Source organism: Neophocaena asiaeorientalis, unplaced genomic scaffold, assembly GCF_003031525.2.
Source record: "Neophocaena asiaeorientalis asiaeorientalis breed wild unplaced genomic scaffold, Neophocaena_asiaeorientalis_V1.1 scaffold188, whole genome shotgun sequence".
In the NCBI taxonomy this organism is placed as follows: domain Eukaryota; kingdom Metazoa; phylum Chordata; class Mammalia; order Artiodactyla; family Phocoenidae; genus Neophocaena; species Neophocaena asiaeorientalis.
In genome coordinates this window covers 5,171,623-5,183,247 of record NW_020174156.1, presented here as the reverse complement: position 1 = coordinate 5,183,247, position 11,625 = coordinate 5,171,623, and the positions used below count along the sequence as shown (strand labels likewise).

The window sequence follows — 11,625 nt, the reverse complement described above, 5'->3', positions numbered from 1 at the left end:
ATGGGCTTCCCTGGTGGAGCAGTGGTTAAGAATCCACCTGCCAATGCAGGGGACACGGGTTCAAGCCCTGGTCCGGGAAGATCCCACATGCCGCGGAGCAACTAAGCCCATGAGCCACAACTACTGAGCCCATGCACTGCAACTACTGAAGCCCACACGCCTAGAGCCCATGCTCCGCAACAAAAGAAGCCACCACAATGAGAAGCCGCATACCGCAACGAAGAGTAGCTCCCACTCGACACAACTAGAGAAAGCCCACGCACAGCAACAAAGACCCAACACAGCCAAAAAAATAAATAAAAAATAATAATTTTTAAAAAAATAGTCATTAAAAAAAAAAGTGAACATTGCCTCAGCTAAGCGAGTTTAAGAACCCTCATCACAGGTGCACATTCTACATTGCTTTTGACAATGTTTTATGCTTTCTATGGTTGAAAAAAAGAGTATTTATTCAAATACTCTCAATTACATGAAGAGTAATTTGCGCACCACAACTACTGAGCCCACGAGCCACAACTACTGAGCCCACGCACCAGAACTACTGAGTCCGTGTGCCACAACTAGAGAGAAGCCCACACACCACGATGAAAGATCCCGCATGCCAAACTAAGACCCGACACAGCCAGAAATAAATAAATATTTTTTTAAAAAAATATGCATAGAGAATAGAATTAATCCTTGCCTTTACTACTAGCATACATTTAAATAGAATATAATTATTTAAGTACTTATAGACCAGCTGGTTCGTTTAATCAAAGTATCCATGCCTACATGCATAAGATTTTGTTTGGAACTTAAAGATGAAAAAGACAGAGCTCAAGCAAAATTTTAGAACAAATCCCCATATACAAATAATTGTTGTCTTGAACAGGATGTTCTGAGAGCTGGACTTCTAATAACTGGTCTTATCAAAACACTACATAATATTACTCAGCCATGAAAAAGAATAAAATATTGCCATTTGCAGTAACATGGATGGACCTAGAGATTATCATACTATGTGAAGTAAGCCAGACAGAGAAAGACAAATATCATATGACACCACTTATAGGAGGAATCTAAAAAGATGATACAAATGAACTTATTTACAACACAGAAACAGACTCATAGACATAGAAAACAAACTTATGGTTACCAAAGGGAAAATAGGGAGGGGGATAATTTAGAAGTTTGGGATTAACAGATACACACTACTATATATAAAATAGATAAACAACAAGGACCTACTATATAGCACAGGGAACTATATTCAATATCTTGTAATAACCTATAATAGAAACGGCTCTGAAAAAGAATATACATATGTATAACTGAATCATTTTGCTGTATACCTGAAAGTAACACAACACTGTATGTAAATCAACTGTACTCCAATTTTTAAAAAGGAGGGCTTCCCTGGTGGCACAGGGGTTGAGAGTCCGCCTGCCGATTCAGGGGACACGGGTTCGTGCCCCGGTCCGGGAAGACCCCACATGCCGCGGAACAGCTGGGCCCGTGAGCCATGGCCGCTGAGCCTGCGCATCCGGAGCCTGTGCTCCGCAACGGGAGAGGCCACAACAGTGAGAGACCCACGTACCACAAAAAAAAAAAAAAAAGGCTCTGCATAAGATAGCACTAAAAGTAGAAACATCTGAATTATCCTCCCCTTGCAATTGTACCCAACAGAATGCCTACATTACAAACTCATCTTTCTCTCTATAGGCCCTACAAGAACAATGATGGTTACCATATACAGCAGTTCTTCAACAGAGCAATGACCTATAAGCACTTTGCTGTAACCCTGAATCCAACTGCATGTCCTGAATTTCCTCTTCAGATCCTGGAAGGCTTAGGATTCAACCTGGCTTGTGTAGCGGTTTATTTATTTGAGGGGGAAATGTCTGGCACCAGCACCTGAGGCTCTTGCAGCTACTTTTCTCTAATGAGTTAAAAGAAGTCCACTAAACTTTGGAAGTTTACCCAAAAGGTGAATCAAAAGAATCTAGACATGACGTAACTGCCAGCCCTCAATTATAAAACAGATAAATGAAACCAGTTTGATGGAGAGGGCATGGCTGACAAAGAGTGTACCACATTCAGTGAAAACATCATCCTCACTAATTAACTTTGAGGCTGGCTAATTCAGTCAGAGAAAGATAGCAGAGAAGAAAAGCCAAATGTCTTTATATTTTTCCTAAAAAAATCATCTTACCTTAAAGTAAAGAAGAAATAAAGATTAAAACCTGGACAGATGGAGAAACTGACCTGGGTGTGAGTGCAGGTCTGTGCTTCATAAGTGTTTTCAGTGATGCTGAGATGATGGGTTCTTATGGCCACTGCTCAGTATTTAAGTTTCTCATTATTAACCCTGATGTAACTTCTCTTTTCCCTCACCAAGTGATAGAAGGAATTAACTGTACAAACATAGCCAAAAGCTAACATACAGTGTGAGAGCGCGAAGAAGACCAGTTCTGAAGCTGACAGTACAAGCAGGAACCACTTCTAACCCTTTGCTGCACTGGACACCGTCACTGCGTGCTGATGTCAGGGGTTCTGAACACACAGTATCTTTAAAACCCACCTTCTCCATAATGAATCCATTTGTACCTAAAATGATACTAATCCCCATAATGAATTCTAGGCCTTCCCCCTACTGTTCTAATGGTGGGTTTTATTATGCACATTCACTTCACAAGTCCGGGTTCCTGCTTCTGTCCTCTTAGCCAAGAGATATTCAGAGAAATACTAACAAAAGCAGCAAACTTTTATCATGACCTTACGGTATGCACTGGGCTAAATGCTTATGCATCTTAACAAACCTATGAGGGAGGTACTGTGATTATCCTCAAGATGAGGAACCTGAGGCTTAGAAGGATCTGAAAACTCACCCAAGATCTCACAGCTAACAAGAGGCACAATGAGGATTCGACCCTGGGCTGAGTCCAGAGCTTATGCCCTCCAACCCCAGAGATTAAGGCACTGGTTAAATCTAAGAGGGAGCCACTGTAAGTTCCCAAGTTGGTAAAAGCACACTCACCTGCCCCGTCAGGAGTGATGGTTCCCAGTTTCACAGCTAGAGGGTAGCCCAGGTCTCTGTAATGCTCCAGCGCATGCCCGTTGCCCCCGGAGCTGTCAAAGAACCATTTCCCACACAGCACAGAGCCGTCGGTCAGATTCAACCAGAGGTTTTCTCGCAGGTCACACCTGGCACACTTCCAACCACTGTGAAATCATCAGACAGCAGTTAGCACAGCCAGAGTACAAGGCGTGATTAGAAAACTAACATCTAAGAAAATGGAGTGTCTCAAGCTGGGGGCAGTTGGGGCAGTCACAGGAGACCGTCAGCGGACTAACAGAGATCCATTCCAGAGCAGCAGGGCCACTCAGTAACCTGCCTGCCTCCCCAATGGGGGCCAGCTCCTCCCAGCTCCTTCGAGATGTTTCTTTTACTTTAGAAAAGACACAGAACCTGAGGGTAGGAGGAAAGGTCATTTCCTTAAAATTCCTTACCTGAGAGACTGTGGAGCCCGAGTAAGCTTAAAACATTAAAGATCCCACGTGTATAAACATCTGAAGTTCCAAAGCATTAGCCACAAGCAGTAAGACTGGTTTAAACAAAACTCTACTACACTGACAATCTAAATTAAGTAGAAAGGAAAACAACTTAACTGAAGGTCGAATGTCAGGTATGTGCCAGGGGCTTTACAGAAGTATTATCATTTAATTCTAATATATACTCTTCAGCATTATTACCATCCCCACTATCAAAGGGAGAAAAAGCCCCGAGGAACCATGCCTTCCCTAAGACCACACAGAACAGGAATGCAGTACAGTCAGGGTTCAACCAGAAGGGACACATTCCTAATCTACCTGCTCTTTCCCTCCAGCACCTGCCTCTGGAAACACACTGGCATCTGATTACAGGAGGTGCAAAAGGAGCCTAAAGAGCATTCCAGCCAAAATGTGACAACCAAAGACTATTGTCCGTCTTTGTAAGTTGGGTGCCCCAGAAGCAGACTCTGAGACAAAGATTTGAATGCAAACAGCTCATTTGGGAGGCGATCCCAGGAAGCACCCTAGGGGAGTGAGGGAAGAGAGACTGAAAGGGCAGGAAGCCAGTGCAGGGACTGTGAACAAGCAGATGACCCCATGGGCCACTGGGGCTCAGTCCAGCTGGGGAACTCCAGGAGACAGTTACCCCACCTGAGTGTAGGGATCTAGGGTGTTCATCCCTCCACTCCACAGTCACTGGCTGAAGGCTGTTCCAGGAGCACAGGAGGGAGCACGGCTCTGCAGCGTTTCTGACTGTCCAGTGCACTGGCCTACCTGGCTCGGGCAGGCAGAGAAAGCCCTCAAGCGAGGAGCTGCAGGTGCTCACAACCAGAGACCTTAGGGTGGGGATGGGCTCCAGGGCAGGGGCTGGCCATGGTCAGCATCTACTACAAAGGTAGAGATAATTCTAGAGAGAAGTTTTGAGCTTTTTTTTAATTAATTAATTTTTTAAATAATTAATTAATTTTGGCTGTGTTAGGTCTTCACTGCTATGTGCAGGCTTCCTCTAGTTGCAGCAAGCAGGGGCTACTCTTCGTTGCGGTGCGTGGGCTTCTCATCGCGGTGGCTTCTCTTGTTGCGGAGCACGGGCTCTAGGCACATGGGCTTCAGTAGTTGTGGCTCGAGGGCTCTAGAGCACACACTCCGTAGCTATGGCGCACGAGCTTAGTTGCTCCGCGGCATGTGGGATCTTCCCGGACCAGGGCTCAAACCTGTGACCCCTGCGTTGGCAGGCGGATTCTTAACCACTGTGTCACCAGGGAAGTCCCAAGCTTATTTTTTTTTTTCAAGCTTATTTTTAATAAAAGGCATCTGATAAGAAAATATATAATTGCTAATTCAGTGAAGAGGTAGAAATATAAATATTCCTTTGGCCCGTTTTGGGGGGGAAAGTTCCATTTTGCTGTCTGACCCTCACCTTGGAGGAATTCTGACTCCGTTGTCTAACTGGGTGAGGTTATTTGCATATTTGGACACTGGTAACTCATTTTCCCACGTATCTGGGTCCTGCTTTCTGTATGGAGATTTTGAGCTGAGAACTGCATCACAAGCAATTGTTACCTGTAAGACAAATACAGATGTGATATATTAAAACAGCTTGAGAGAACAGCAACTTCTATAAAATGAATTTTAAAGTTTATTAATAAATACAGCTTAATTCAAGAAAATTCAAATAGCTCAGTTACCACAAGAGCAAGATGCTAGTTTCCTGACTCCAGCACATTCTCCCTGGGTCCAGCTAGGTTTTATCCTGGACTGGAGTTTGCAATAGTAACAATAACACAAGATAGCAAAGAACCAAATCCAGTTTGTAAACCCAAGCATAAGAGTCAGATTTAACAATTGCTACCTCTTAGCAAGTGGAGTGAAAAGTATAAGGTGAACAATTTACAAGGGTGAAATTAGCAACAGGTATGCCTAGGATTTACCCAAGTGGTGTGTTTTACTCTTAACAAATATACACCCAGACAACCAGTATCCTCAACTCATCACACAATGATATGTGGTCAAGGGCACCTGAATGAAATGCAAGTGGCATGGCTCCATTTCTGAAGCTAGTGCAAATGCGACACTGGATGGGGACATGCCTGGATGTCTCTGTGTCAGATCAGCCCACATCATGAGCAAATCTGTGATGTCTGGCTTGGCACCGACTGACTACGGGGGAGGGCGGACTCTCTGCTTTCTCCCAAACCCCACTGATTCTGGATATATGCCTCTCGCCACATTCGCTACTTGCTTCATGCTATAAGCTATTTCTAACTCTCTTTAAAAACATATTCTGATGAGAATGTAAAATGGTGCAGCCACTTAGGAAAATAATTTGGCAGGTCCTCAAATGGTGAAACAGAGTTACCATATGACCCAGCAATCCCAATCCTAGGTATACACCCAAGATAAATAGAAATACGTATCCACGCAAAAACTTATACATCAATGTTCATAGAAGCATTATTTATAACAGCCAAAAGTAGAAATGACCCAAATGCCCATTAATGATAAATGGATAAAGTATTGTATTTTGATACAATGAAATGTTATTCAGCAATAAAAAGGAATGAAGTAGTGATACATGCTACAACATGGATGGATCTTGAAAATATATGCTAAGTAAAAACAAAGCCACACACAAAGAACCATGTATTGTATGATTCCTTTTGTATGGAATGTCCAGAATAGGCAAATCCACAGAGACACAAAGTACATTAGTGATTGCCAGAGACTAGAGAGAAATGAGATAGTTGTGACGGATGCCCAACTCTGAATATAATAAAAGCCATTGAATTGTCTGAAAAACAATTTTTAACAAAAATCTGTATTCTACATCACTAGCATCCTGTACAGTTAGCTGACCTTCATACAGAACATTTTCCTCTGGGTAGCACTGACAACGGACCCCAGAATGGATTAAGAGACATGCTCTGTGGTGACCTAAATGGGAAGGAAATCTAAAAAAGAGTGGATATATATACACGTATAACTGATTCACTTTGCTGTACAGCAGAAACTAACAGAACATTGTAAAGCAACTGTACTCCAATAAAATAAAATAAGCTACAAGGAAAAAAGAAAAATAGAGACAACGGAGGAAGTTCCCTCAGCTGCCATCCCACTCCCACCCCCACCCAGGCCCTGAGCAATTCCTATCAGTCCTACATCCAAAATTTGCAGTCTACTTCTTCTTGATTTCGGCCATACCCATCCTTGTTCAGCCATCGTCCCAGCTCACCTGAATGGCCACACAGCAGCCTCCTTACCATCTCCTTTCTCCCACTCTTGCTTCCTCTTCTCTGCCTGGTAGCCAGTGATCTGCTGTGAACATTAGATCCCATCCTCCTCCAGCTTAAAACTCTCCAACGTTATACTAAACACTACCAATTGACTACACTGGGCTACCCACAGTCAGGAAAAGGAAAAGGAAAAGGTCCCTGCCCTCAAAAAGCTTATACTCCATTACAGATCAGGCAATCAGGCATTCATAAATATATTTAAACCTCTTTTTTTTTGGGGGGGGAGGTGTTTATTTGATAGAAGTTTTTTACTTGATTTACAAAGTTATATTAGTTTCAGGTATACAACACAGTAATCTGATATTTTTATAGCTTATACTCCATTTAGAGTTATTATAAAATATTGGTTATATTCTCTGTGCTGTACATTATATCCTTGTATTTTATTTATTGTATACCTAGTAGTTTGTACCTCTTAATTCCCCCTTCCCCTATCTTACCCTTCTCTAAACCTTTTTAAAAATATTCCCATTCATCTCCCACAAGAAATGTTATATAAGTAGCCTTTCCTTTCAATTATCAAAATTCATCTCCCATGCCCTTCCAGTAATGCCCCTAGAAAACAAGGCTGAGTTCACCATGGGCCTCTTCCTGATTTTATGGGTTTGGGCCATGCTGCCTTAGCACTTCTGGCTACACATCCTAATCTTTTCAGTCTGGTCTGTTACAACCTCTTTGTTGTTTCACTGACTACCTCGATCCCTTCCCTGTCCTCCTCTGAATCTTCTCCACCCTATTAGGTCTTTTTTAAGTGTTCTAGTTTGCAATGCACAGTGATAATAATAAGAATATAATATTCTCTCTTTTCTTTGAATATCCTTCCTGGTGACACTCAACAAAATTTCCTTAATCATCTAGGACGTTATAAAACACTGACCTAGTGTTTTCAGAATACCATCTAAAATCACTTAGAGGCCCTTTTTATTGATCATAGATGAAGGTCAGGATCCATTATCCTATAATTATACTGTGAATTATCTCAAGTACAGGGGTGTTGTGGAATTGGCTCAAACTGGCTTACAGACTTGTTAAATTTTAAGAAATTTTGCAAGAGGGTTGTTAAACACAGCCATTATTAAAAATTCAATTCTATTAGCTCACAATTAAGTATATTTTTAAAAGGTAACAAATATTCAAAACTCTTCACTCCCTAGTTGTGTTACTCTATCTTAATAACTAATCTATTTGCTCTTGAGGTCACTTACATCCACGTTACGCAAACGGTGATAACTCTATGTGAGGATGTCCTACTACACATCTCTTCCCACCACTGCATTAGGTGACATGTTAGCCTGAAATGGGAGTATTTACACCATGGAAATCAGCAAACATTACAATGCAGGGCTTTGCCCCCAGGGAGCTAGTTGCTAACCAATTACAAGCACACCAAGGCTTGAGTTCCTGACTCTAAAATGAGGCATTAGATTTCAGGCTCTAAGATCCCTACTGAGTCCCAAACACTATGTCTCTGTGACCCCTGTAACACTAAGAGGTAGTTTAACTTTCTGGTAGAATCTACAGAGTACCTATTTGAAACTGATTTCTTTTTTTTGTGCTGAGAAACTCAAGAGACAACGAAGAGTCACCTGGTTGGGTGAGTTCAATAATTTTTGTTATTTAAAAGCTGAAAAAGAATTATCAAACACCAAAAATGTAGCAAAAGCATGAAAAGAAATTATAGTAACTAGCATCTTTTATATAGATAAATCTTACCAGTTACCATCAGATAAATCAGGCTTTTCCTTCTATCTCCCCACCTCAACTTCCAAACAATTTTCTTTTTTTTAATTCTTAAAGTATTTCTTAATTCTAAAAGACTCTGTATTAAAAATTATATATTGCTGGATATGGATTTCTATGACACTTCACTTTTCTATAAAAGTGTTCACACTTAGGATTATATTCTAAATATAAGAATAATGAAAAGTACTTAAAGGCTCTCATTAACTTTTCTCACATAACGACTTTTTCTTCATAAGGGAGTAAGAGAAAAACCATTTCTCATGACAGTCATTCACAATGTGCTTCTTCTTTTTTGACAGCAGGCTCAAGAGTTATATTAAACAAGGGCAGTGAGAACTGTCAGTTGTATACAGATATAAGCTTTAGTATATAATATCAAGTAATGGCATGGGGTAAGACCATTTTGCCCATCATATATTTTGTCCTTGATCACAGCCACATGAGTGACACAGGGAACTGGAGAAAGCAGAGGTAATTTAATTCTGTACACATTGCTAAAACGTATGCATTTGGTACTAAAAAAGATATGCTATATCAAATAATTAGAGGAAAGAACTACGATAGCTTAATACACAAATTTTTCACTTCTATGGTCTTATGTTTAGGTATAAAGTAGATCAGAGGCAAAAGAGGCTGAATGGTGGCAACCTGGTCCCTAATGACATGGGAATCCCAAGCACAAACGTCCCGTCTTGGCAGGGGCACATGAGCAGGGGACTGTAGAGAGAGGCACACAGCATCTGAAAGAATCAGGGACCTAAAGACCTGGCTTTGGTTCTAGCAAAGCTTGAGGAGGGGAAAAAATTAACTGGAATGTCTAACTCTGCTATCTGCAGCCAGGCTCTGTGAAGTCAGGATGCAACTGAGTAGAAAAGAGGAAAAGAAAGGAAAGGGAACATAGGAACGGATGGAGCAGCGGAGACAATACAGGAAATGAGGGAAGAGCAGGAAAATGGTCTGGGTCCCCACAGGATTCGAGAATCAAAGTAAAACGGAGCCTGACTCCCTTACACCACCGCCACCAGCTTTAAGTTGTTCAGGAAGATAAAAGTTGCTCCACAAAAAAGAAGGGAAGGAAAGGGAAAAGAACTCACCACTAAAAGTAAATTCTAAAACCTAGAAAGCAGTCTTCATCCTCAAAGGAACACATTATCACAGAGCTCCTGGAGACCTGTGATTTGTAAATATTGGGTTATTTTCATAATCATGTTGCTGCTGTTTCTCGGTGGAATTCTTTTATGTTTCCCAAACAAAATTTTACATGGAAGGCCAAGATGCAGAAGAGATAAAAATTTTAGGCGCCCCTGATCAGAAGGCAACCCCTCTCCAGCAGTCCCTGCACATCTCGGGGGGCACAATTTGAAAATCTAAGCACCAGACTGTGATTCACAGGTGGGAAGAAGCCAGCCCACCTGGAGCAGGCCGGCCAGTGAGCAGTGAAGCCCAAACAGCCCTGGAAGTAACAGGCAGCGGAGGGTATACGGCCCAGTGTCACTGAAAGGGAACCTGCGAGGCCCTCTTCACGGAGGAGAAGCGATCTGCTTCTGTTCCTACTCCTTCCTCCCCTCCTCTCTCATTCACCCCGCCCTCCCCACCGCCCAGCGCACACACACTGCACACGCACACACACCTGACACAGAGAGTCACGCGCATCTAGCTAGCAGCCGTGCACACTCACTGACCAGGGCTGGTAACTCCTCAATATTTGGTAGTGCTATTTCATAGTGGTCTGGGAATATAACAAGTTTGGCTTCATCTTCATATTCAAAATCGTCGCTATTTAAATCGTCATCAGTATCTAGATCTGAGGAGAAAACAAAAACAAAGAACAAGAAGTGAAGAAAGAATATTCCACACCAAGGCAGCACTCACTGGGAAAGCCAGATATCCACAGGGCTGACAAACCAAGGGCGCAGCATTTACAATTCTGCCATCCATCTGCCCCAAGCCAGGAAGAGGAGGCCTTTCCATCCTTCCTAAGTTATACACACTTATCTTCAAGGGACAGATGTATAAAGAAGACTAAGTCATATCATAAAGCTTTACAGTTAAAATAGACATTTGTGCTAGATGTTCAATTCTTAGAGATGTTTAAAGGAATAGCCTGGTCATTATGATTTGTCGGGTACCTGACTCCTGATTTCACAAGAATGGGTTGGAATGTTTCTTACAACACAACAGAAGAAAGTACACGGGTTTGAGAATAGATAAACCTAGGTTCAACTCCGGGTCCGAAGTTTAATGTTTCTTTGGGCAAGTCACAGGCCTCATTTGTAGAATGGAGATAACACTTATCTCACACAGTTTATATGGAGAATAAATAAGAAATTGTAAATAAGAGACCTGGCACATAACAGGTTGTTAATAAATGGTAACAATTATTTTAAAATAAAATCTCAATGTCCCTCCTTCTGTCTCTATCTCCCCCATCCCCTCCCTCCCTGCTAAGAGTTGTGGAAATACTGCCTAGTAAGCCAGAGGGGGAAACCCCATAATATAAGTGGTCCTGTTGTCCTCAGGCGGTGGAGAATTTTCAATAAGAAAGTCTGGCCTGTTATCTATCAAGTCATCACCTCTTTACTTGGCTCATCTCTGGGAAAGGTTAGGCAAAGGTTCAAGGAAATGTCCTGTCACAATATTTACATGGATATTTCAGCCTTGCATTCACATGGATACCAGAATCCCAGATCATGTTTGTATATTTAGACATTTGGAACTATGGTGACAAACAGCTCTCGAGCCATCTTCTATTCTCTCACAAACACACACACACACAAACCCACACACAAACAGGCACACGAATATGGGCTCTATAAACAGGAGAAAGTTATTTTACTAGATGAAGCAGCCAGCTGAGAACCAAAGGATCTAGATTCTGTTACTACCTTGTTGTATGCCTCAACCTGGAATCTTTTTATGTACAGTTCTGCTCTTAAATTCTCAAAGGGAGAGCAGTTTTAAGTGGAAAATGAGATACAGCTAAAATGCAGTCTACACATTTTGATAAAGGACTCTAAATAATAAGAATCAGAAATGCCAAAATAAACAACATTGTTAGATA

At 41.7% G+C, this 11,625-nt stretch overlaps 1 protein-coding gene across 1 annotated transcript in view; it reads right to left on the bottom strand.

Annotated features, from left to right (window-relative positions):
- The window catches only part of USP13 (ubiquitin specific peptidase 13), a 118,228-nt gene that overhangs the window by 68,427 nt on the left and 38,176 nt on the right, over window positions 1–11,625 (bottom strand). The window contains exons 4-6 of the mRNA XM_024755105.1: window positions 10,247–10,368; window positions 4,949–5,091; window positions 3,017–3,201 (exon numbers count right to left, since the gene is read on the bottom strand). Coding sequence (XP_024610873.1) covers window positions 3,017–3,201; window positions 4,949–5,091; window positions 10,247–10,368 — 450 coding nt within the window. The remainder of the gene's footprint in view (window positions 1–3,016; window positions 3,202–4,948; window positions 5,092–10,246; window positions 10,369–11,625) is intronic.